Genomic DNA, 25,105 nt, shown 5'->3' with positions numbered 1-25,105 from the left:
ATATCCTCCCTTTCTGTTTCACCCCCGACAAAAAAAAAAAAAAGATCTCACCTTGAACTGCCTAGGATAGAGTTCCTTGGCAAGGGCGAAGAAGGGTTCTGGATGTTTCTGTAGGAGAGACAGCCAGAGGGCCAGATGCCCCAGGTAGGATGAGCGTTGGAACCAGGCAAGCCCCATCCATCCCCTTCACAGACACCCCTTCCTCGGGGGGCACAAACCTTGAAATAGCTGATCTCGAAGATGGCCTCTGGGTAGGGAAGATGGTACTTCTCTAGGTTGTCATAGAGGCCGGTGGATGGAGAGCGGAAGTCGGGGATGCCCGCGGCTGGGGGAGGAGGGTTGGGGAGCAGTCTGTCTATACTGTACTGACCCTCCCAGGCCAGGGCCCAGACAGGGATCCTCCCTGCCCTTGGGAGGGACTCCCCAATTCCTGGGGGGGTGGCTGCTGGGGGAGGAAGGTACTTACATGTGGAGATTCCAGCTCCCACCAAACAGATGACTTTGCGACCTGGAGGAGAGGAACTTATGCACCGTAGGACACCATTTGCTCAGTCCCTACAATAGCACCACCCATCACAGCCCCTGACACCGTTTACTCTATGCCAGGCCCTGGGGCAAGCATCTCAGAGGCATGATGGGCCTTCCAATCATCTGGAGGAGGATGGTGTTAAGATCTCCATTTTTATAAATGAGAAAACAGGCTGAGATAGGGGAAGAAGCCACACAGTTGACTGTGGAAGAGCCAGCCAGCGGGTAAAGAATCCAATGTTGGGCCGGGCACGGTGGCTCACACCTGTAATTCCAGAACTTTGGGCGGCCTAGGCAGGTGGGTCACCTGAGATCAGGAGTTCGAGACCAGCCTGGCCAACATGGTGAAACCCCATCTCTACTGAAAATACAACATAAGCCTGGCGTGCTGGCGTGCACCTGTAATCCTAGCTACTTGGGAGGCTGAGGCAGGAGAATCACTTGAACCCGGGAGGCAAAGGTTGCAGTGAGCTGCGATTGTGCCATTGCATTCCAGCCTGGGTGACAGAGCAAGACGCCGTCTCAAAAGAAGAAAAAAAAAGAATCCACTGTTGGAAAGTACATCAACTTGGACTTGAGAAAAGGCCAGCTGAGGATAAGAACCTCAGGCTGAGCAGAAATGGCTGGTGGCTGGTGAGTAGCCACAGGGCCATAGTACGTTGGCATCTGCCCGTCAGCTGACAGGCACAAGTGTGACATGCTGTGCGTCAGGTGCCTCAGGAGGCAAATCAGAGGCTCAAAGTCATAGGACGAAGACAAGAGGAACCAGGACTTGAACCCAGGCAGTCTGGGCCCAGCACCCATGGACTTAATGGCTACATAATATTTGTCTGCAACTTACGTCCTCCCTGTCCAAGGGAGGAGAGAAAAGGTGAACAGAGCACAAAGCCTGCCGCAGCTTCAGCCCTGAGCTTCGACTCTGAGATGCCATCAGGTCAGTCCTGGTTGAATCCAGTGGTGGCTATATGTGACCTGATTCAGGGGACCTGGGTTCACATCCTGGCTCTGCCACTTGGCAGCTGTTTGACCCTGCACTGAGTCACAACCTTTCTGTGCCTCCATTTCCTCTTCTGTCCAGATCACTCCCATAATGATCTCACCGGTATAATGTGAAGATTAAATTTTTAATTTTTTTTTTTTTTTTGAGACGGAGTTTTGCTCTTGTTACCCAGGCTGGAGTGCAATGGCGCGATCTCGGCTCACCGCAACCTCCGCCTCCTGGGTTCAGGCAATTCTCCTGCCTCAGCCTCCTGAGTAGCTGGGATTACAGGCACGTGCCACCATGCCCAGCTAAATTTTTTGTATTTTTAGTAGAGGCGGGGTTTCACCATGTTGACCAGGATGGTCTCGATCTCTTGACCTCGTGATCCACCCACCTCGGCCTCCCAAAGTGCTGGGATTACAGGCTTGAGCCACCGCACCCGGCCAAATTTTTAATATTTTTTATACTTTTTTTTTTTTTTTTTTCAGAGACGGGGTCTCGCTATGTTGCCCAGGCTGGAGTGCAGTGGCTATTTACAGGTGTGATCCCACTACTGATCAGCACGGGAGTTTTGACCGGCTCCGTTTCCTACCTGGGTCGATTCACCCTTCCTTAGGCAACCTGGTGGTCCCTCGCTCCCAGGAGGTCACCACATAGATGCCGAACTTAACTTAGTGTGGACACCCGATGGGCATAGTGCACTACAGCCCAGAACTCCTGGACTGAAGCGATCTTCCCACTTCAGCTTCCTGAGTAGCTGGGACTACAGGCACGCGCCACCGCGCCTGGTATGAAGATCTCAGTTCCTGGCAAATAGTGAAGTCTCAACTAAGTGCTTAAAAAGAAATTTTTAGGGCTGGGCGTGGTGGCTCAAGCCTGTAATCCCAGCACTTTGGGAGGCCAAGGCGGGTGGATCACAAGGTCAAGAGATTGGGACCATCCTGGTCAACATGGTGAAACCCCGTCTCTACTTAAAATACAAAAAATTAGCTGGGCATGGTGACACGTGCTTGTAATCCCAGCTACTCAGGAGGCTGAGGCAGGAGAATTGTTTGAACCCAGGAAGCGAAGGTTGTGGTGAGCCGAGATCGCGCCATTGCACTCCAGCCTGGGTAACAAGAGCGAAACTCCGTCTCAAAAAAACCCCCAAATTTTTAGAGAGGTGAGGTGAGGGTTGCAGCCTCACCTTTTAATTTCTGTAGAGAAGGGTTCTTGCTTGTTGCCCAGGCTGGTCTTGACCTCCTGGCCTCAAGCTTTCTTCCTGCTTTCAGCCTCCCAAAGTGCTGGGATTACAGGCCTGAACCACCATACCTGGCCTCAATGAATTATGATTCGTCTGGGCTCAGTGGCTCATACCTATAATCCCAGCACTTTGGGAGGCTGAGGTGGGCAGATCACCTGAGGTTGGGAGTTCGAGACCAGCCTGAGCAAACATGGAGAAATCCTGTCTCTACTAAAAATACAAAATTAGCTGGGCGTGGTGGCGCGTGCCTGTAATCCCAGCTACTCAGGAGGCTGAGGCAGGAGAATTGCCTGAACCCAGGAGGTGGAGGTTGTGGTGAGCCGAGATCGTGCCATTACACTCCAGCCTGGGCAAGGAGAGCGAAACTCTGTCTCAATTAAAAAAAAAACGTTATTATTCAACTATTCATTATTATCTCCTCACGGGCACCGTCATGAGCCAGTTTCCCCAGAATCCAGGTGCAGGAGGGTGTGAGGAAGAAATGCTTTGTAGCCACTGCCTGTGTTGTCTTTGGGGCCTGCCCATGCTAAAAGATGGCTGCAGACAGCTGCTCGCCTGCCGCAGGAGAGGGAGGCTCAGGGCAGCGGGCCTAGCTGCCCGAAGAGGGGGATGGCAGCAGCTGGAGGACAGGGACGCTGGAGAAGACGTCCTCAATAAAAGGCTGTTCAGGACCCTCAAAGGGTTGATTGTTCTAGTCGAGGACCGCTGAGGGCCTGGTTTCTCAGACTTTGGTGACCTCAACTCATGGCAAGAAATAGAAATTTCAGGCCGGGTGGGATGGTTCATGCCTGTAATCCTAGCACTTTGGGAGGCGGAGGCGGGCAGATTGCCTGAGCTCAGGAGTTTGAAACCAGCCTGGGCAATACAGCGAAACCCCGTCCCTACTAAAATACAAAAAATTAGGGCCGGGCACAGTGGCTCAGGCCTGTAATCCCAGCACTTTGGGAGGTCAAGGAGGGCGGATCACCTGAGGTCAGGAGTTCGAGACCAGCCTGACCAACATGGGGAAACCCCGTCTCTATTAAAAATACAAAATTAGCCGGTTGTGGTGGTGCATGCCTGTAATCCCAGCTACTCGGGAGGCTGAGGCAGGAGAATTGCTTAAACCTGGGAGGTGGAGGTTGTGAGTGAGCTGACATCATGCCACTGCACAATACAGTCTGGGCAACAGGAGCAAAACTCTGTCTTAAAAAAAAAAAAAAAAAGGCCAGGCGCGGTGGCTCAAGCTTGTAATCCCAGCACTTTGGGAGGCCGAGGCGGGTGGATCACGAGGTCGAGAGATCGAGACCATCCTGGTCAACATGGTGAAACCCCGTCTCTACTAAAAATACAAAAAATGAGCTGGGCATGGTGGCACGTGCCTGTAATCCCAGCTACTCAGGAGGCTGAGGCAGGAGAATTGCCTGAACCCAGGAGGTGGAGGTTGCGGTGAGCCGAGATCGCGCCATTGCACTCCAGCCTGGGTAACAAGAGAGAAACTCCGTCTCAAAAAAAAAAAAAAAAAAAAAAAAAAAAAAAAAAATTAGCCAGCTGTGGTGGTGGGCACCTGTAGTCCCAGCTACTCGGGAGGCTGAGGCAGGGGAATTGCTTGAATGCATGAGGCAGAGGTTGCAGTGAGCTGAGATTGTGCCACTGCACCCCAGCCTAGGTGACAGAGAGAGACTCCATCTCAAAATAAAAAAAGAAATATAAATTTCATGGTGACCCAGAAAGTGAACACCTATCCACCACATCTGAAACAAGCTTCCTGTAATAATAACCACAGCAAATCCTGCCACAGTTCTCACTATGTTCCAGTCCTGCTTTAAGCACTTGCATTTTTATTAATTCATTTTTTTAAATTGTATTGCTTTTTTTTTTTTAGCGTCAGGGTCTCACTGTGTTGCTCAGGTTACAGTACAGTGGTCTCATCATAGCTCACTGCAGTCTCCAACTCCTGGGCTCAATCTCCCTGTCTCAGCCTCCTGAGTAGCTGGGACTACAGGCGAGGCCACCACATCTGCCTTTTTTTTTTTTTCTCGTAGAGATGGGGGTCTCACTATGTTGCCCAGGTGGGTCTTGAATGCTTGGCCTTGGGTTATCCTCCCACGATGGCCTCCCAAAGTGCTGAGAATACATGCATGAGTCACTGCACCTGGTCTTATATTAATTTATTTAGCCCCCCAATAACCTTATGAGTTAGAAACTATAATCATCCTCATTTTATGAAACAGGCCTGGCCAATCAGAGCACAGTAATTCACTGAGCAATGGAGAGGCAACCCAGTTCTGGCCAATCAGAGGCACAGGGGCAGGCATGTGACTCAACCTGGGCCAATGGGAGCCAATCTCTGCTGTTTGAACTACTGGGAAAAGGTGCTCTCTCCATGGCAGCTCCTAGGCTGGTGGAATCTGCATTTGAAGCTGCCAGTGGTTACCTTTACCCCAACATGAGAAAAACAGCATCACAGAGAGTTATAATTTATTTTTATTTATTTATTTCTTTGAGACGGAGCCTCATTCTGTCACCCAGGCTGCAATGCAGTGTCACGATCTCGGCTCACAGCAACCTCCGCCTCCCGGGTTCAAGCAATTCTCTGCCTTCCAAATAGCTGGGATTACAGGCGCCTGCCACCATGCCCGGCTAATTTTTGTATTGTAGAGATGGGGTTTCACCATCTTGGGCAGGCTGCTCTTGAACTCTTGACCTCATGATCCACCCGCCTCAGCCTCCCAAAGTGCTGAGATTACAGGCATGAGCCACCCAGCCCGGCTGAGAATTATGATTTTTAACAAAGTGGAAGCACCTGGACCCAGCTGTGCTTCAAGCTGGATTACAGAGCCAACACACTCCTTTTTGGCTTAAGCCAGTTCCAGTTGGGTTTCAAGGTACTTGTAAAGAAAAGGTTTTGGCCAGCCGGGCGCGGTGGCTCAAGCCTGTAATCCCAGCACTTTGGGAGGCCGAGGCGGGTGGATCACGAGGTCGAGAGATCGAGACCATCCTGGTCAACATGGTGAAACCCCGTCTCTACTAAAAATACAAAAAATTAGCTGGGCATGGTGGCACGTGCCTGTAATCCCAGATACTCAGGAGGCTGAGGCAAGAGAATTGCTTGAACCCAGGAGGCGGAGGTTGCAGTGAGCCAAGATCGCGCCATTGCACTCCAGCCTGGGTAACAAGAGCGAAACTCCGTCTCAAAAAAAAAAAAAAAAAAAAGAAAAAGAAAAGGTTTTGGCCTGGTGTGGTGGCTTATGCCTGTAATCCTAGCAAGTTGGGAGGGTGAGGTGGGTGTATCACAAGGTCAGGAGTTCAAGACCAGCCTGGCCAATATAGTGAAACCCTGTCTCTACTAAAAATACAAAAATTAACTGAGCATGGTGGTGGGTGCCTGTAGTCCCTAGCTGCTCAGGAGGCTGAAGCAGGAGAATTGCTTGAACCCAGGAGGCAGAGGTCGCAGTGAGCCGAAGATCACGCCATTGCACTCCGGTCTGGGTGACAGAGGGAGACTCCAACTCAATAAATAAATAAGTAAGTCAGTAAGTAAATAAATACATGTTTGAATCAATGGTTCAAATGGCTGGGGATGGGAGGTCACATGGGTTCAGGAGCCACAGAAAGTGGCCCAATCCTGACAGGGGACTCACAGCGTTCGCTCTGCATGTACCGGACTACCCCTTCCAAGGTCAGCTCGTCCAGCAGACGTTCCTTCTGGCTGCCCAGGCTGAGCGTCTGGGTGAAGAAGTTCCGCAGGAAGTCCACTGACCACAAAGAAGAGAGAAAGCGTCATGATAGGCATTCAGCTGGGGGCATGGATGTCTCCAGCACCCTGGTCCCAGTCCTGGGGTCCCCGGCCTCTCCACATCTAAAGGCAAGAGGCCCAGCCCAGCCAGGGCCTCCAGGAGCCTGCTCTAGCACTGGTACCCAACCCACTGCTACATGCTTTCAGTGTCACTCCTGATGGAGTTGAGAGGTATCACCCAAAACCCTGCCCTAAAATCCCCCCACACCCCAGAACCCCACTGCCTGTCCCCCAAGGAAGATACTCACTGTCTGGTTCTCCACCAGTGGCTCCGTTCTCAGTGTCTGAATCTGAGTCCTGGAAGGGGTGGGGTGGGGTAGCCAGGCCCCAGAGGTGAGATTAGGGAGGGGAGAGAGGGGTTGATACTAGGTTTGGGCAGGAGGCTGTGGCAGGACGGCAGCCTGAGGAAGTGCGGGATGGTGGAGAGACAGCGCTGGAGCTAGCTCAAGGGCTGTGGGACAGGCTGCCTGGGTGGGAGTCCTGGTCGTGCTAGTCCCCAGGAACAGGACCTCATGCAAGTGACTTAACTTTTCTCTCTCTTTTTTTTTTTGAGACAGGGTCTCGCTCTGTGGCCCAGGCTGGAGTGCAGTGGCGCAATCACAGCTCGATGCAGCCTCAACCTCCCAAGCTCAAGGGATCCTCCCAAGCTCAAGGGATCCTCTCACCTCAGCTTCCCAAGTAGCTGGAACCACAGGCACATGCTATCATATCCTGCTAATTTTTTCTTTCTTTCTTTCTTTTTTGAAGAGGCGAGGTGTCTCTGTGTTGTCCAGGCTAGCCTTGAACTCCTAGGCTCAAGTGAGTCTCCTGCCTCAGCCTCCCAAAGTGCTAGGATTCCAGGCGCGAGCCACTGTACCTGGCAGGGACTTTGATTTTCTAAGTCTGGCTGTCCCTCACCTTGGAAAGGGAGCTGGGGTGCTGGGTATGGCACCAGGAGCCGGGGGGCGGGGGTGCTCCAAAAGTGCTGGCTATTGCTGTTAATATTACCACAGCCTGGGGTCCTCCCTTTGTCCCCTGGTCCCCTGGAGTGTGGGCCTGCTACCCCTTCCCAGCAGCCCTGGGGCCCTCTGAATAATGTCCCAAGTCACTCTGAAAATGGTTCCAATGCAAAGCCTCGGTGCTCATTGCAAGGACCTACACCCCCCCACCACCCCACTTGAGAACCCAAACACCTCTTGAAGCCTCCCCTCAGCCCAGCTCCAGAGTGGCAGGTCTCTGGGACTCTGTCCGGGGCCTCTCTGCTTTCTCTTTCCACTTGCCCAGGGCTACCTGCCCCATCCATGCCAATGGCCTCTGCCTCCTCACTCATGATACCATCTCTCTGCCCCCAGATCTGGGGTTCCATGGCCTCCTGGACACCCTGCCCTAGGTACCCCCCAGACTCTCACTCCTACCATGTCTCAAACTGGCCTTGACATCTCCCTCAAACCCATCCTCCTCCCAGGCCACAGCTCAACACGATCGTACTGTCCCCCAGTCTGCCAGCTGTTTCCTGCGCCTGCCTCCCTCCTCATCCTCCTGCCACAGCCCTTCAGCTCCAGAGCATGGAGCCAGCTAAGGGTCTGCCTGCTAACCCCCTTTTCCTCACTGGGGCTCCACCTGGTCTAGCCTGTCCTCTTCTCCAGGGGTCCTACCTCAGCCTCCTCACCCAGCTTCCCACCCTCGGTCTCCACCTCATCCACCCTGCTGCCCTGCACGGGAGGCTGTCTGGGTCAGCCCGCTCCTCTCCACTTCAAAGACCCTTCTCTGTGGCTTCTCTAGTCTTCCCAGATATCTATGGAATTGCCAGGATGTCCACAAGGGCAGGGACTTTGTCTGCATGTTCACCACTGAATGCCCAGCACTGAGAACAGGGCCTAGCTCCCGGCAGGACCTCTAGAACCCTCCACCACGGAATGAATGCCTGCTTCAGGCTGGGCCACAGCTGGGCCCTGCCATGGATTTTACCAAAATGCAGTTCAGACCAAGCCACCCCCTCAAACAACCCCCCTTCCCCGGCCTTCCCCGGCCACTCATTGCCTTGTGTCCAAGCTTTTTTTGAATAAGACCCTCCCTTCCAAACACAGGACAATTTTTTAAAATTGCTTTTTAAAATTGCACAACCTCAGCTGCGCACGGCGGCTCATGCCTGTCATTCCAACACTCTGCAAGGCTGAGGCAGGAAGACTGCTTGGGGCCAGGAGTTCAAGACCAGCCTAGGTAATACAGTGAGACCCTGTCTCTATTTAAAGAGAGAGAGAATGAGAGACAGAGAGACAAAGAGAAAGAGAGATTGGACAACCTCTGCGAAACCTTGACCATACTCGCGTATACTTCAGTAATGTATAACTCAGGGCCTTTGCCTTGTAATTGCCCAAGCTCACCGTTATGAAGATAACCATTGTTGGCTGGGCGTGGTGGCTCACGCCTGTAATCTAAGCACTTTGGAGGCCAAGGCAGGTGGATCACCTGAGGTCGGGAGCTCCAGACCAGCCTGACCAACATGGTAAAAACCCGTCTTAAAAAAAAAAAAAAAAGATAACCATTGTTAACTACGCCTAATGGTAATTACTCCAGTTTTCTCTGTATAAATTGAATTATTTTTACAGGAATAGGTCATAGAATCATGCAACATCTTGAGTTTTCTGCAGAACAATATACTACAGGCCCATCCCATTAAAAAAAATTTTTTTTGGGGGGTCAAATGGAATTTCAAAAAAAAAAAAATTTCTTTTTTTTAAAAAGAGACAGTGGGCTGGGTGCGGTGTCAGTCTGTAATCCCAGAAATTTGGGAGGCAGAAGTGGGAGGATCACAAGGTCAAGAGTTCAAGGCCAGCCTGACCAACACGGTGAAACCCCATCTCTACTAAAAATACAAAAATTAGCCAGAAGTGGTTCCACGAACCTGTAATCCCAGCTACCTGGGAAGCTAAGGCAGGAAAATCTCTTGAACCCAGGAGGCAGAGGTTGCAGTGAGTCGAGAGTATGCCATTGCATTCCAGCCTGGGCAACAGAGCAAGACTCTGTCTCAAAAAAAAAAAAAAAAAAAAAAAAAATAGACAGCATCCTGTTACGTTGCCCAGGCTGCTCTCGAATTCCTGGGCTCAAGTGATCCTCCTGACTCCCAAAGTGTTGGGATTACAGGTGTGAGCCACTGTGCCTGGCCTCACCTCATTTTTCACAGCAGCTGCATAGTGCTGGATTGTATGGATGAACCATAGTTCATTTAACCCATCCACTGACAGCCATTTGGACTATTTCCAGTTTGGCCCTGTGACGGACAATGCTGCATTTTACATCTCTCTCTTTGGGACTGAGGCTCCCTTTTCACATTCAACCTTTTTCTCTGACAGTGGTGGTGCTTTGGGGGCCAGGCGAGTGACTTGCCACAGTCTAACAGGAGGCTGTTATACCCTCAGCATGGCTCCACTGTGCATTTGTGAGGTATTCTGATGCCCACTTCTGCACCGCCCCCCCCATCTGAAAGGCAATCTCGGGGTTGTGGGTGGGCTGGCACTCTTTCAGGCTGTACACAGTGAGGCTCTGTGGAGGGCCTGTGCCCAGCATGTGCCTGCAGCTTGGCCTAAGGGAGAGCTGGAGGTGCTGGCAGGTGCCTTCAAGCTCCCATGAGACTGCCTGCCCACCTCTCCTGGCAGCTGCTGGCAGGCAGTGCACCCAGCGCTGGGGGACTCAAACCCTTCCTTTTTTAATTTTAATTTTTATTTTTTGAGATAGAGTCTCGGGCCGGGCGCGGTGGCTCACGCCTGTAATCCCAGCACTTTGGGAGGCCGAGGCGGGTGGATCACGAGGTCAAGAGATTGAGACCATCCTGGTCAACATGGTGAAACCCCGTCTCTACTAAAAATACAAAAATTAGCTGGGCATGGTGGCGCGTGCCTGTAATCCCAGCTACTCAGGAGGCTGAGGCAGGAAAATTGCCTGAACCCAGGAGGTGGAGGTTGCGGTGAGCCGAGATCGCGCCATTGCACTCCAGCCTGGGTAACAAGAGCGAAACTCCGTCTCAAAAAAAAAAAAAAAAAAAAAAAAAAAAAAAAGAGACAGAGTCTCTCTCTGCCACCAGGTGCCAGGCTGGAGTGCAGCGGAGTGATCTCGGCACACTGCAACCTCCGCCTCCCAGGTTCAAGCAATTCTCCTGCCTCACCGCCTCTTGAGTAGCTGGGACTACAGGCACGCACCACCACACCCAGATAAGTTTTGTATTTTTTAGTAGAGATGGGGTTTCACCATGTCGGCCGGGATGGTCGCAATCTCTTGACCTCAAGTGATCTGCCTGCCTTGGCCTCCCAAAGTGCTGGGATTACAGGTGTGAGCCACCGTGCCCGGCCTCAAACCCTTCCTTACTCCTGTTGCCTAGGGACAGAGGATAAGTGACTTAAAAACTCTGCCTCAAATTCTGCATCTGTAAAATGGCCACGATAGACATTTTTCTTCACAGGGATGCCAGGAACATGAAATGAGATGAGGCACGTTTGTGACTAAACAGTGCCCAGCCTAAGTAAGCTGTCAGTCAATGCTAAACACGACTATCACAAGCTGACCACCACCAGCCGCCCAATTACGGAACACACCATCACACTCCTTCCTGGCCCCAGGTCTTTGCACAAGCTGTATCTGCTGTGTGGACCACCATTTCTCACCTTGTCTCAGAAAATTCTAAGTCACTCTTCACTTATGCTGTGTCTGACAGCTAGACCAGCCTGCAGACTCCTCCAGGGACTGGTCTGGGTGGAATCTTCTTTGACCCAGAGTTTTCTCTGTGCTCCCACAGTGCCCTGAGTTTCTTTCTATTTATTCCCCCCACCCTTTTTTTTTTTTTTTTTTTTTTTTTTGAGACAGGGTCTTGTTCTGTCACCCAGGTTGGAGTGTAGTGTCACAATCATGGCACACCGTGGCCTCAACCTCCTGGGCTTAAATCCTCCCCCACTCAGCCTCCTGAGTAGCTGGTACTACAGGCATGAAACACTGCACATGGCTAATTTCTAAATTTTTTGTAGAGATGGGGGCCACTTATGTTGGCCAGACTGGTCTGAAACTCCTGAGTTCAAGCGATCCTCCTACCTCAGACTCGCAAAGTAATGGAATTACAAGCATGAGCCACTGTGTCTGGCCCTGAGTTACTTATTTTCTTTCTTTTTTACTTCTTTTTTAATTAATTAATTAATTAATTAATTAATTTTTATTTTTATTTTTTGTGAGACGGAGTTTCGCTCTTGTTACCCAGGCTGGAGTGCAATAGCGCGATCTCAGCTCACTGCAACCTCCGCCCCCTGGGTTCAGGCAATTCTCCTGCCTCAGCCTCCTGAGTAGCTGGGATTACAGGCACGCGCCACCATGCCCAGCTAATTTTTTGTATTTTTAGTAGAGACGGGGTTTCACCATGTTGACCAGGATGGTCTCGATCTGTCGACCTCGTGATCCACCCGCCTCGGCCTCCCAAAGTGCTGGGATTACAGGCTTGAGCCACCATGCCCGGCCTTTTTTTTTTTTTTTTTTTTTTAATTTTATTTTTTATTTTTTTTTGAGACGGAGTTTCGCTCTTGTTACCCAGGCTGGAGTTTAATGGCGCGATCTCGGCTCACTGCAACCTCGGCCTCCTGGGTTCAGGCAATTCTCCTGCCTCAGCCTCCAGAGTAGCTGGGATTACAGGCACGCGCCACCATGCCCAGCTAATTTTTTGCAACTTTAGTAGAGACGGGGTTTCACCATGTTGACCAGGATGGTCTCGATCTCTTGACCTCGTGATCGACCCGCCTCGGCCTCCCAAAGTGCTGGGATTACAGGCTTGAGCCACCGCGCCTGGCCCTTTTTTACTTCTTAGAGAAAGGGTCTTGCTCTTTCACGCAGGCTGGAGTGCAGTTATGCAATCATGGCTCACTGTAGCCTCAAACTCCTGGACTCAAGTGACCCTCATGCCTCAGCCTCCTGAGTTATTAGGATTACAGGTATAAGCCACTGCACCTGCCTCCTCCGCCCCTACCCCGAGTTCCTTTCATCATCACGCTGTGAGATCATTTTTCCCATTGCTTGTCCATGAGATCTGTGTGTTCCAAGACCAGATGGGACACCTGTCTCTTCCAGGCCCAGGACAAATTTGGTTCAGAAGGGATGGCAGGCAGTGGCAAGGAAGGAGGCGAGTTTGGGAGGGCAGGCCTGGACTGGAGACTGCAAACTTCTGTGACAATCCCCAGAATCTGCCTTTCCCCAGAAAGCTGCATTGGGTGGCGTGAGGATTGGGACAATGAGCCAAGGGCCCTGGGGTGACTGTCTCTCCTTTGCCACCTCCCCCCAGCACGGGATGTGGAACAAGTCCATGTCTCTCCTCCCCTCCACCATTTCCCCCATCTCACCTGAGCCTCCTGCACCTTCCCTGCCTGGGTCTCCAGAGGGTGAGAGGCTGGGGGAGGGGAGCAGAGGTGGTTACAGTGGGGAGAACGATTAAGGGGGGAATACAAGGGTTCAAATTGTCAGTGAGGGGCAAGTACACCCACCAACCTAGTTACACTGGGACGGGGTGGGGGTAAAACTGAAGCAGAGGGAAGGCAGGGACGGGAGAAAAGATTATCCGCATGCAATGTGATGCCCGGACAGGGGATTAGTGAGGGGCAGAGAGGCTGGGGAGGTTTAGCAGGACAGGGAGAAGTAGGGGCTTTTGCCCAGGCTGGTCTTGAACTCCTGGGCTCAAGCAATCCAACCACCTTGGCCTCCCAAAGTACTGGGATTACAGGCATGAGCCATTGTGTCTGGCCCTGACTTCCTTTGTTTTTTACTTTTTAGAGAAAGGGTCTGGCTCATGTCACCCCGGCTGGAATGCAATGGTGCGATCACAGCTCACTGCAGCCTCAAACTCCTGGGCTCAAGCGATCCTCCTACCTCCTGCCTAGGGGATTCAGGGTATGAAGGAGCACTCAGGAGGAGTTAGGAAGGACACGGCAGTGTGTGAGTGTGTGTGCGGGAGGGTTAGATGTACAAGGCAGAGGGAAGTTTAGAAAGGAAGGGAGAAGGGAGGGGACGCTTCGGCTGGGAGGCAGGTTTGGGAGGGAGGTGCAGTGGTGCAGTGGAGGCGGTAAGGTTGGGAGAGGCGTGGATGCGAAGGGAAGCCATAGGAGGGGACAACAGGGGTCCCTCAGCATCCTCCGGTTGCCTCTAACAATCAGGTACCCTTAGCAACAGGGACCGCGGCAACTTAGGTTCTTTGCAGCGAGGGTCCTTAGCAACCAAGATGCGAAAAACACGCCATTATTGGCAACTTGGCAAGCGGATGTGGTAAACCAACCCTGAACACCCTGCGACCCAGAAACCCACCAGCCTAGCGATACAGATCGCTTAGCAACAGCCCTCAGAATCCCGCTCCCCGAAGCGCTCCCTACTTCCCGCCCCGCCGCGGCCGCCCTCGGGCCCCGGGGCCTGCAGCCTTCAAGCTAGGCCCCGGCGCGGCCCGACCCTCCCACCCGGGTCCCCGACTCACGGTCTGGCTCTGCCATGGGCGCGGTGCTGAAGCCCTCGTGGCTGTCACCGATCGCTCTGTCCCGTCACCAACCACTGTGTCCCGTCACCGACTGCTCTGTCCTGTCACCGACTGCTCTGTCCCGTGACGGCACCAGAAATGGGAGTGGCCGGGATAGGGCTTGGAACTACAACTCCCAGTAGCCATTGCGGCCGCAGCCGCGCTTTCGAACAACAGCCAGAGCGTCCCAGTCTTAGGTAAGACAGCGCGCGAGAGCCGGACTACGAGTCCCAGAAGGCGCGGCGTCAGCAGCCATGTTGGTAAAGGGCGCCCGGAAAATGTAGAAACGGCTAGTGAGTCGTAGTCCTCCCAAATGCTCTGATTGGTCGGGATACGGTACAAGGGCAGGCGCGAGCGATTCAGCATATTATCATTGGATGAATCAGGGGGCGTGGTGGGGAATTTCCCGCAGGGCGGAAGCGCCAGAAGTCCCGGCAAAGGCCAGTTACAGGCGAGCTACTGCGGGGGCCCCTGAGGTGGCGGGGGCCATGGCTGGGGTCGCGTGCTTGGGAAAAGCTGCCGACGCAGATGAATGGTGCGACAGCGGCCTAGGCTCCCTGGGTCCGGACGCAGCGGCCCCCGGAGGACCGGGCTTGGGCGCGGAGCTGGGCCCGGGGCTGTCGTGGGCGCCCCTCGTCTTCGGCTACGTCACTGAGGATGGGGACACGTGAGTGAACCTTAGGCTGCCAAACGGAGCCCTAGGACCCGGCGTCTGATTCCTCATTAGTCTCTGATCCCTGAGGCTTCCTAACCTCCTACTCCTAAATCTGATTTCCGATGCTGAACTTCCTGACCTGTAACCCCTGAGTCCTAACTTTTAACAAAACCAATCTTCTATCCAGCTGTGATCCTAACCCAATCATTTCAGACCTTCCTTCCTTGAACTATGATTCTCAGCTCCTGAAATCCATTCTATCCACGGATACCCAAACCCCACTCCAGTCCTGAGGCTTTTGTTAGAACTGTGGCTTCTCCTGACTTCGAACCTCCAAATATAATCTTTGATTCTGATTTCCGAAATTAATACTTGGTCCCTGACTCTAAGACCTTGTCTTCTGAGCAGTGTTCTTCAAGTCTTAAAGTCAAAGAGTGAGAACGTAAGTTTTTCTATGTTGAATTCCTAACTGAAGTAGAAAAATAGGAAAAGAAAAAAGAAGAATGTAAGCTCCATGAAACCAAGGATTCATCTGTTAAACAAATATTCTTTACACATTACCACATTCCAGGCTTCGTTTTAGGTGCTAGTGATAAAGGTAGTGAACAAAACAGACAAAAACTAAAGTCCTTGTGAAGGAGACGTTTTATTTTAGTGGGGCTAAATAAACAGATTGATAAGACAGCAAGGAAGGAAAGAAACAAAGAAAGAAACACATGCAGAAAGAAAGAAACCAAGTAAGAGAAGGAAAGAAAGTCACAGGTTGTCAGTACTCTGGAGAAAAATAAAGCAGGAAAATGAGGCAATAGATAAACAAGATAGGAGCATTTCAGGCAGAAGGAACTGAATTGCAAAGGCCCAGATGAGGGACTGTACTGGGTTTTTTTGTGTTGTGTTTACTGCCGTATGCCCAGTGATGCAAGCAGTGCCTGACCCAGGAAGCACTTAATAAATACTGATCTTACCAAAGAACCAGCTTTAGGTTTATTAATTTTCATTAATTAATTTGGTTTCATTAATTTTTAGTTTTTAATTGGTCTTTGATTCTTAGCTCACTCCAAAGTGTGAACTACTGCACCCGGCCAACAACTCTGTTTTGTACTCTGTCCTGTGACTCTCACAAGCCTGGTCTCTACAGACTCTTCCTCCATGTCCATCTCCTGACCTCAGACAACCTGATGGGCTCTGCTTGGGGTCCCCTCTCTCAACCGTGGCTCTCAAGATCATAAGCTGTGGTAGTCAAGTGTAGGGCCCACCTCATGTTTGCTGTCTTTTAGGGGCCACTGTGATTCATTGCATGACGTCCAGCATCTTCAACACTGTTGCTTCATATACCGTATTTCGTCTGATTTTTCTTTGCTTCTTGTGGGAGGGAAGTCTGGTCCATGTTACTTCATTTTGGGCAGAAGTGGAAATCCCACTGAATAAACATTGTTGATTCCACAAATTTGCTGATGAAACTCTGACCTCTCTGACCCTCCCAGATAGCTGACAGTGGGTTCCAGAACTGTGGTCCCAAAGCCTAGCATACAGTAGGCACCCCCTGTTTGTTGAATGAAGGAATGCAAGAGGACTTGAATTTTGCCCTCTGACCCCAGTCTTTGTCCCCAGGGCACTGCATTTGGCTGTGATTCATCAGCATGAACCCTTCCTGGATTTTCTTCTAGGCTTCTCAGCCGGCACTGAATACATGGACCTGCAGAATGACCTAGGCCAGGTGAGCCACGAGGGGACGGAGTAGGGGTTGGGGTCTGGGGTTCCCAGTGTGACTCCCTACTGCCTGTCCTCTGCTTCTGCAGACGGCCCTGCACCTGGCAGCCATCCTGGGGGAGGCATCCACGGTGGAGAAGCTGTATGCAGCAGGCGCTGGGCTGTGCGTGGCAGAGCGCGGGGGCCACACGGCGCTGCACCTGGCCTGCCGTGTGGGGGCACATGCCTGTGCCCGTGCCCTGCTTCAGCCCCGTCCCCGGCGGCCCAGGGAAGCCCTGGACACCTACCGCGCTCAGGGCCTGGACCATAATCCCGACACCAACCATACCCCTGTCGCCTTGTACCCCGATTCCAACTTGGAGAAGGAAGAAGAGGAGAGTGAGGAGGACTGGAAGCTACAGCTGGAGGCTGAAAACTACGAGGGTGAGGGTCGCCACCAGGGAAGGACTGAGCTCCCAGGCTAGCACCTGGCCCTGGGCTCTCTTCCCTGATTCCAGACCGAACTCCTTGGGAAATCACACCTAGGCTTCAGGAACCCAGGCATCGGGACCAGGGACGTCCACTCAGGGCCCAGATGATTGACAATTGGATGTGTAGGACCCAGGATTCCCACTTGGAGGCCCCAGATCACTTGGGACGCAGACCTGGCACTCACAGACCTAGAGCTGCCAGGATCCGGTTGCTGGGCCCCTGGGCTCCCCACCTGCAGGGTGTATTCAAGCTGGGATCCCTACCCCACCTAGGACCAGGGAATGCAGAGCTCAGACCCTCTGGGAAACTCTGGCACCCCAGGTTCCCAGCGATGGGCAGCAGGGACAGCCCTCCTCTGCCTCATGGGAAAAAGGAGTCACCTGCCCACAGCCTGGCATCCAAGTTTCTGCTCCCTCACGTATAAGCCTGCCCACCTGGTGCCAGACCAGATGGACTGAGGTCATTCAGGACCCAGTGTTCAGGGCCTGCTTCTCACCCCCAGATCACGCCTTTTTCAGCTACTTGGTAGTACCCTTTTTTTTTTTTTTTTTTTTTGAGATGGAGTCTCACTCTCGACCAGGCTGGAGTGCAGTGGTGTGATCTCAGCTCACTGCACCCTCCACCTCCTGCGTTCAAGCAATTATCCTGCCTCAGCCTCCCGAGTAGCTGGGACTATAGGCGCCCGCCACCACACCTGGCTAATTTTTTGTATTTACTAGAGATGGCGTTTCACTATGTTGGCCAGGATGGTCTCAATCTCCTGACCTCGTGATCTTCCCGCTTTGGCCTCTCAAAGTCCTGGGATTGCAGGCGTGAGCCAGCGTACCAGCTCAGGTCCTTTGTGAAATAAGAGCAGAGACTTAGGTCTTCTGGCCCCCAAATCCAGACTCCCCCATCCACAGACCCCAAGCTCTTCACCTCTGGGCCCCAGGTTCTCAAAGACCAGGCTCCAGCACTTGCTGGCAAGCTCAGGCCATCTGACACAGACATTTAGGACCCAGGTACCTCTCTGACATACCCCAAGATTCAGGAACCAGCCCCACACCTGATCACCCTCAGGCCACATGGCCCTCCCCCAGGATCAAAGCATGGGGGACCCCTCACCCCGTCATCTGATGCGTCACTCTGTCCCCAGGCCACACCCCACTCCACGTGGCCGTTATCCACAAAGATGCGGAGATGGTCCAGCTGCTCCGAGACGCCGGAGCTGACCTCAACAAACCGGTGAGCCCCACCCTGGGGGAAGCTGCTGTCATCGAGAGGGGGCTGGCCCCCTCCTCGGGCCCTCTGACCCTTCTGCTCTACCCCCACAGGAGCCCACGTGTGGCCGGACCCCCCTGCACTTGGCAGTGGAGGCTCAGGCGGCCGATGTGCTGGAGCTTCTCCTGGGGGCAGGTGCCAACCCTGCTGCCCGCATGTACGGTGGCCGCACCCCCCTGGGCAGCGCCACGCTCCGGCCCAACCCCATCCTTGCCCGCCTCCTCCGTCAACACGGAGCCCCTGAGCCTGAGGACGAGGACGACAAACCCGGCCTCTGCAGCAGCAGTAGCGACAGCGACAGCGACAGCGGAGACGAGGGCGTGAGTCAGGAGGCGAGACAGGGCCGCCCAGCTGGGGGGTCAGGGTAGACCGGCAGGCAGGAATCGGGAGAAGATAATTAGGCGCACATGGAAACCCACCTCGGGCTGCTGCTGCTGGAGAACTCAGGCAGGTGGCAGCGCCTGTGACGTGGGGCACTAGTCAGGAGAGACCTGGATGGGGAGGTGGGAAGAGCTTGGGCAGAAGTGGCTGAAAAGCTAAGGTGGTGACAAAAGTAGAACTCAGCCAGAGTTGGAGAAAAGGCCTTGGTCGTAGTGATTGGTGAACACAGGCGGGGGTGGGTGGCAGCGTCGGAGCTGGAGAATTCAGGCTATGAAAAGACAGTCTTGGGTGGCAGTGATTTGAACACCAGCAGTGGTGGGGCAGGACCCAAGCCAGCGGCGGGGAGAGAGGCAGTCAGAGAACCCAGCAATACAGACCTGACCTTGGGCAAGGCGCGGAGCTGAATGATGGGCATGCAGTAATTTGGGTAAAGGCGGAGGGAAGGGGTGGAGGAGGGCCGCCTCAGTTGCCGGAATGCTGGAGTGTCGGCTGGGCTAGAGCTCAGACTATAGAAGTAAATTTGAAAATGGAGTTCTGGGGCCGGGCGCGGTGGCTCAAGCCTGTAATCCCAGCACTTTGGGAGGCCGAGGCGGGTGGATCATGAGGTCGAGAGATCAAGACCAGCCCGGTCAACATGGTGAAACCCCGTCTCTACTAAAAATACAAAAAATTAGCTGGGCATGGTGGCACGTGCCTGTAATCCCAGCTACTCGGGAGGCTGAGGCAGGAGAATTGCCTGAACCCAGGAGGCGGAGGTTGCGGTGAGCCGAGATCGCGCCATTGCACTCCAGCCTGCGTAACAAGAGCGAAACTCCGTCTCAAAAAAAAAAAAAAAAAGAAAAAAAAAAAAGAAAATGGAGTTCTGGCTAGGCACAGTGGCTCATGCCTGTAATCCCAGCACACTGGGAAGCCCAGGCAGGTGGATCCCCTGGGGTCAGGAGTTCAAGACCAGCCTGACCAACATGGTGAAACCCCATCTCTACTAACAATACAAAAATTAGCTGGGCATGGTGGCGGGCACCTGTAATCCCAGATACTTGAGAGGCTGAGACAGGAGATTTGCTTGAACCCGGGAGGCAGAAGTTGGGAGTGAATCTAGATCGCGCCGTTGCACTCCAGCCTGGGCAGCAGAGAGACTCCATCTCAAAAAGAAAAGAAGAAAAAAGAAAAGAAAGGAAAATGGAGTTCTGAGAGCTAGGAAACAAGCCAGGAGCAGGGGAATTTGGGCTTTGGGGCAAGACACAATTCTTAGGCTGCTCTGTGAAGACATCTGAGCTCCTCTGCCTGGTCCCCTTTGCCCCCAGGATGAATACGACGACATTGTGGTTCACAGCGGCCGCAGCCAAACCCAGTTGCCTCCCACCCCAGCCTCGAAACCTCTTCCTGACGACCCTGGCCCCGTCTGATTGATTTGATTGTTAATATAATTTCCAATTTAATAAATAAAACCCCGATTCTGAAAACCAGAAACCAGACTGATCTCGTCTTCCCGGTCCTCCAGGTCCTTCTGGGGCCCATCCTTGTCACATCACAGAGGCAGGGTGCGTTTCTTTGTGCTTTATTTACTCAGAAGGGTTGGAGTGGGAATGCATGGGTGTGGGGGTGCTTCCTGAGTCAGGGCTGACCCCAGCCCCCTGCCCAACTCGGATGTGGTTCCAAGGCACGCCCATCTTCTCCCCTGCTCCAGTAGGGGTGTTGTGGGGTGCTAGGAGAGGTGGAGGCTTCAGGGTCAACAGACCTAAGCCACAGGGTGTGTCGGGAGGAAGGAAGGCACGAGGCGGGGGTCAGCCCTCCCTCCTGAGCTGCTCCCCCAGCGTCTCCGTTACCTTCTTCAGTTCATCTCTCAAGTGCTCCAGCCGCTCCACCTCCTGTTCCTGGTGGGGTCAGAAAGGCGGTGGTCAGCACCCACCTTCAAAGACAGGCCACCTCAGTCACTGTGAACGTGGGCCACGTCGGTTCTCACAGTGGCAGCCAGCAGCAGTCGTTCTGATCACCGTGGACCGTGATGGTGACCATGCTGACTGCCATAACCCTGGAAGAGCAGTAGTGGCTAATGTGACCACAGCCAACAGCAGCATCATGGGACTGGCAAAGGTGCCTGGCATGAGTGCTTGCAATGTACTAGCACTTTATTTTTATTTTTTTAATTAAAAAATTAATATAAAAAATGTAATACAGGGCCAGGCGTGGTGGCTCAAGCCTGTAATCCCAGCACTTTGGGAGGCTGAGGCGGGTGGATCACGAGGTCAAGAGATCGAGACCATCCTGGTCAACATGGTGAAACCCCGTCTCTACTGAAAATACAAAAAAATTAGCTGGGCATGGTGGCGCGTGCCTGTAATCCCAGCTACTCAGGAGGCTGAGGCAGGAGAATTGCCTGAACCCAGGAGGCGGAGGTCGCAGTGAGCCAAGATCACACCATTGCACTCCAGCCTGGGTAACAAGAGTGAAACTCCGTCTCAAAAAAAAAAAAAAAAAAAAAAAAAAAAGACTTTGCTCTGTAGCCCAGGTTGGGAGTGTAGTGGCACAATCATGGCTCACTGCAGCCTCAACCTCCCGGCTTCAAGCAAGCCTACCACCTCAGCTTCCTGCAAGCTGGGACCACAGGCGTGTGCCACCATGCCTGGCTAATTTTTTAAATTATTTGTAGGGTCAGCGTTTCACTGTGTTGCCCAGGCTGGTTTCCAACTCCTGGCCTCTACGAGTCCTCCCACCTTGACCTCCCAAAGGATTACCCCTCCCTAGGATTACAGGCATGAGCCACCATGCCCAGCCTGTGATGATACTTCGGTTACTGCCACCAATCATGGAGTTACCTTGTCTTCCATGACCCAGCAGTGGTGTCTGTCACCTAGTGAAGCAGGCACAGCGGCCACTTTCATGATGGCCCACTTGCTAGTGATGCTGCCTTGCTTCTATGCAGTGATGGCACCATCTTGGCTGCCACAGCCCCTTACCGTATATGGAAGTTGCTACCCAGCCCTGGGGTCGGCCTCGGTCACTGTGATCCACTCGTGATGGATCTGGTGGTGTATGGCCAACATTGGTGGCTGCTGAGTGGTAACTCCACTGACCATCTGGTCAACCCTCCCTCCACACTGTCTTGGTGCTCCTCCATCATCCCCTACTCACCTCCCTCTCCAAAGCCGCCTCCTCCTCCTCCTGCCTGGGCTCAGCCTCCGACTGCTGGTGGTGGTGGCGGTGGCGTGGCGAGTCCTCGTGCCTCTCTCCTCCGCCCTTCTCGGCCCCCTGCCACAGGCTGTGGTCCCCGCCCAGCACTTGCACCCCCTGCTCCTCTGCCTGGAACTGGGCCGTCTCTTCATCGCTGGCCTTCTCTGCCACCCGCTTCTTGAGGTCCCCTCCATTCTCTAGATGGTGCTGCCACAGGTGACTGAAGGTCTCCATGGGCCCCTTCTTCCTCTCCCCCTTCTCCTCTTCCATCTTCTCCACCTCCTCCTCGTCCTCCTCCCGGTGGAGCTGGCGGTGCCCTTGCTCTCGGATGGCTTGTTCCTGGACCTCGGACCTCTGGGTCCTCTCTGCTATCTCCTCCTCTTCCTCATCCCTCACCTCCTGGCTGGACCTTGTCTTCCCAGCCTCCTGCTTCTTGAAATCCCCAAACAGCAGGCCTTTCTCCTCGGTGGATGTGCAGCCGTGGGGCTCTGTCCCGCACATCTCTGGCAGAAAGGGAAAGGATGCTCTCTAAGCATCCAACTGGGGCTGGGCATGCAGGCTCAGGCCTGTAATCTCAGGAGACCAAGGTGGCCGATCACCTGAGGTCAGGAGTTCAAACTGGGAAACTGAGGCCTTGAAGAGTTCTGGGCCCTGCCTGAGGTCTCACAGGGGGGCTGCCCAGACTGGAAGGGGAGAGTCCCAGTTCATTCCGCCCAGGAGGGGACATGCTCTGCCCCACCTGGTCCTTCTGCTGGGAGCCACAAGGGTGGAGCTGGTGGCCGGGCTCTGGCAGGTGTGAATGGTCGGCAGTGCCCCACTGGCCCAAGCAAAAGGGCTGTGGGAATGAGGACCCCTTCCCTCCAGGAACCCCAGGCAGGAGGGCACGTGGGGCACCTGGGCAGGACCCTGGGTGGGGTGGGGTGAGGTCCGATGGGGCCTCCTTACCTTTGTGGAGAAGAGCCGTGCAGGGTCCTCTCTGGACCTGGCCTACGGTCAGCACCTGTGTGACCACCTCTGCCAGACAGCGGGTCAGCTGGGGGGCAGGGGTGCTAGGTCAGAGGGAAGGTTGAGGGGAGGGGGGATGGGGAGGAGGAGAATGGCTGGTTTGAGGGCAATGGGGAACATGGGCAGGCTGTGCTGGGAGGGCAGGGCCCAGCTAGGTGAGGCAGGGCAAGGGCTCCACACTCCTCACCTCCTCCTTGGAGGGTCTTGGTGCCAAGGGAGCAGTGGTGGCTGTGGAGAAAGGAGGCTGGTGCTGGGCTCGGGCGCCCTGGCTGTTGTCCCCGGTACTGCCCCTAGCTCCATGGGCGTCCCGATCCCCACACATACCCCCTCATCCCACCTGGTAGGTGCACCGTCCCAGCTGGAGGCTTGCCCCCGAAGCCTCTGCTGGGTGCATAGCCTGGCCCCGGCCACCCGAGTCCCTGCTCCTGGGCTCCTTACGGGTCCTGCACTCACCTGCTCCCAGCAGAAGCGGCAGCAGCAGCAGGGAGGCAAGCCCACGGCACAGCATGGTGGGCGTCCAACGGGTCCACAGAGCTGTGTGGACCGGGACTGCAGCGCCTTATAACCCACGCGGGCCCGAAGGGAGGAAGTGATGTCATCGCCACCCCCTCCCCGCCTGCGGCGAGGCGACATCTGCGAGGCGGTTGCCTGCCTGAGACCCTCAATTATTCATGAGGCCCCTGGCCCTACATGCGCTCCCCTTGAGGCTTCCAGCCAGGAGCGCAGCGGTGAAGGGCTGGGGGCCCACCCCCTTTTTTTTTTTTGAGACAGGGTCTGGCTCTGTCACCCAGGCTGGAGTGCGGTGGCGCAATCACTTGCTCACTGCAGGCTCCTGAGCTCAACTGATGTCCTACCTCAGCCTCCCGAGTAGCTGGGACCACAGACATGCACCACCGCGTCTGGCTAATAATGATTAGTTTTCACAGAGGCACAGTCTCACTTTGTTGGCCAGAATGGTCTCAAACTCCTGGTCTCAAGTGATCCTCTTTCTTGGGGCTCCCAAAGTGCTGGGGGTACAGGTGTGAGTTGCCACGCCCCACCTGGGAGGGTCTGTTTCCAGAGCAGCAGGGTCTGGTACACCTGCTCTCCACGCTGACTGGTGGACCTGGTTGGGGACCCAGAGTCAGCCACGCACAGATGGACCTCAAGCAACTCCTTCCCTTCCTGGCCCTGTTTTCTCATCCACAGAGTTTTTTTTTTTTTTTTTTTGAGATGAAGTCTTACTCTGTTGCCCAGGCTAGAGTGCAGTGGCGTGATCTGGGCTCACTGTAACCCCCGCCTCCCAGGTTCAAGCGGTTCTCCTGCCTCAGCCTCCTGAGTAGCTGTGATTACAGAGAGGGAGACAATGCAAATGTCTGACTCGGGAAGGAATTTGGAGTTTCAACAGCAAGGCAGGTCGGGTGGACCAAGCAAGACAGACGGGCTGAAGAGGAAGGTGGAGTGGCTCAGGTGGGGTCTTAGGAGCCTCAGAGTCCACTTTGCCCTTTTACTGAGATGAAGCTACAGGAGGCCTCTGAGCAGGGGTGGGACACCCAACTGAGGTGCTCACAGGTCCCTCTGTCTGTGGCAAGGACAAGGACAGAGAGCAGGGAGCCAGTGTGGAGGCTTCCAGGGCTAGCCAAGAGGGAGAGATCGAAGGACGAGGCCACGTGGGGTCAGTCGGGAGAGAGCAGTGGGCAGATTCTGGAAATATTTTTTGAGACGGAGTCTTGCTCTGTCATCAAGGCTGGAGTGCAGCGGCGTGATCTTAGTTCACTGCAACCCCTGCCTCCCGGGTTCAAGAATTCTGCCTCAGCCTAGCTGGGATTATGGGTGCGTGCCACCATGCCCAGCTCATTTTTGTATTTTTAGTAGAGATGAGGTTTCACTATGTTGGCCAGGCTGGCCTCAGACTCCTGATCTCAAGTAGTCAGCCCGCCTCAGCCTCCCAAAGTGCTGGGATTACAGGTGTGAGCCAAGACACCTGACCAGATTCTGGAAACATCTGAAGGCAGTGCTGCCGGGATTGCTCATGAAGTGGATGTGGATATGAGAAAAAAGTCGAGGCTGACCTGAAGGGTCGTGGCCTGGGCAGCTGGGAAAATGTCCTGGGATGGGCATGCCTGGAGAGGAACGGGCGTAGGCAAAGCGATCAGAGGACCAGGTGGCTTCGCTGAGTTTGCGATGCCTGCTGCGCCCCTATCTGGAGCTACGGAAGGGACAGCAGCATGGGGAACTGGAGACTGAGGAGAGGGGTGAAGCTGTCCTTCCCCCTGGGGTCAGCTCGAAGGAACCCTTGCCGGGTGACTGTTCCGCCTTGTCCTAGAGGAAGCAGAGAATTCGGCCTCCTCTCAGCTCCCCTGGTGGCCCCCGCGCCAGCCTCCATGCGTGCTTCCAGGTGGCTAGGCACTCCCAGCCATGGTCCTCACAGCCACAGA

General features: G+C 54.0%; 3 protein-coding genes across 7 annotated transcripts in view; 1 reads left to right on the top strand and 2 right to left on the bottom strand.

Annotated features, from left to right (window-relative positions):
- Positions 1 to 14,160, bottom strand: part of SIRT2 (sirtuin 2) — a 30,269-nt gene extending 16,109 nt beyond the window's left edge. Inside the window, exons 1-7 of one of the 2 annotated variants that reach the window (XM_003943122.4) lie at positions 13,997 to 14,160; positions 12,879 to 12,925; positions 6,780 to 6,828; positions 6,377 to 6,490; positions 467 to 508; positions 219 to 325; positions 52 to 108 (exon numbers count right to left, since the gene is read on the bottom strand). In XM_003943122.4, the coding sequence (XP_003943171.2) occupies positions 52 to 108; positions 219 to 325; positions 467 to 508; positions 6,377 to 6,490; positions 6,780 to 6,828; positions 12,879 to 12,925; positions 13,997 to 14,012 (432 nt within the window). In that variant the 5' untranslated portion in view covers positions 14,013 to 14,160. The remainder of the gene's footprint in view (positions 1 to 51; positions 109 to 218; positions 326 to 466; positions 509 to 6,376; positions 6,491 to 6,779; positions 6,829 to 12,878; positions 12,926 to 13,996) is intronic. The other variant, XM_003943121.4, reaches the window with a different exon arrangement.
- Positions 14,161 to 14,416: 256 nt separating this feature from the next.
- NFKBIB (NFKB inhibitor beta) lies at positions 14,417 to 19,982 on the top strand. Its single transcript, XM_039466795.2, has 6 exons — positions 14,417 to 14,702; positions 16,302 to 16,407; positions 16,490 to 16,823; positions 18,007 to 18,095; positions 18,185 to 18,451; positions 19,817 to 19,982. Exons 1-6 carry the CDS (start codon positions 14,524 to 14,526, stop codon positions 19,916 to 19,918), a joined length of 1,077 nt encoding a protein of 358 aa, XP_039322729.2. The 5' UTR covers positions 14,417 to 14,523; the 3' UTR covers positions 19,919 to 19,982.
- A 72-nt stretch (positions 19,983 to 20,054) lies between these two features.
- On the bottom strand, positions 20,055 to 25,085 carry CCER2 (coiled-coil glutamate rich protein 2). Of its 4 annotated transcripts, none has more exons than XM_010330956.3 (5): positions 23,142 to 23,277; positions 22,876 to 22,916; positions 22,629 to 22,716; positions 21,645 to 22,186; positions 20,055 to 20,386 (listed from the first exon to the last, which is right to left on the bottom strand). In XM_010330956.3, exons 1-5 carry the CDS (start codon positions 23,194 to 23,196, stop codon positions 20,297 to 20,299), a joined length of 816 nt encoding a protein of 271 aa, XP_010329258.2. In that variant the 5' UTR covers positions 23,197 to 23,277; the 3' UTR covers positions 20,055 to 20,296. The 4 variants fall into 4 exon arrangements, with proteins under 4 accessions (XP_010329258.2, XP_074242483.1, XP_074242484.1 ...); XM_074386384.1 differs by lacking the exon at positions 22,876 to 22,916 and adding an exon at positions 20,476 to 20,544 and having other exon boundaries at positions 20,322 to 20,386; positions 23,142 to 25,085; XM_074386382.1 differs by lacking the exon at positions 22,876 to 22,916 and having other exon boundaries at positions 23,142 to 25,085.
- Positions 25,086 to 25,105: the final 20 nt, after the last annotated feature.

Source organism: Saimiri boliviensis, chromosome 14 (genome assembly GCF_048565385.1).
Source record: "Saimiri boliviensis isolate mSaiBol1 chromosome 14, mSaiBol1.pri, whole genome shotgun sequence".
Classification (NCBI taxonomy): domain Eukaryota; kingdom Metazoa; phylum Chordata; class Mammalia; order Primates; family Cebidae; genus Saimiri; species Saimiri boliviensis.
Note: the sequence above shows the minus strand (reverse complement) of the source record. Positions and strands in the feature narration are given on the sequence as shown.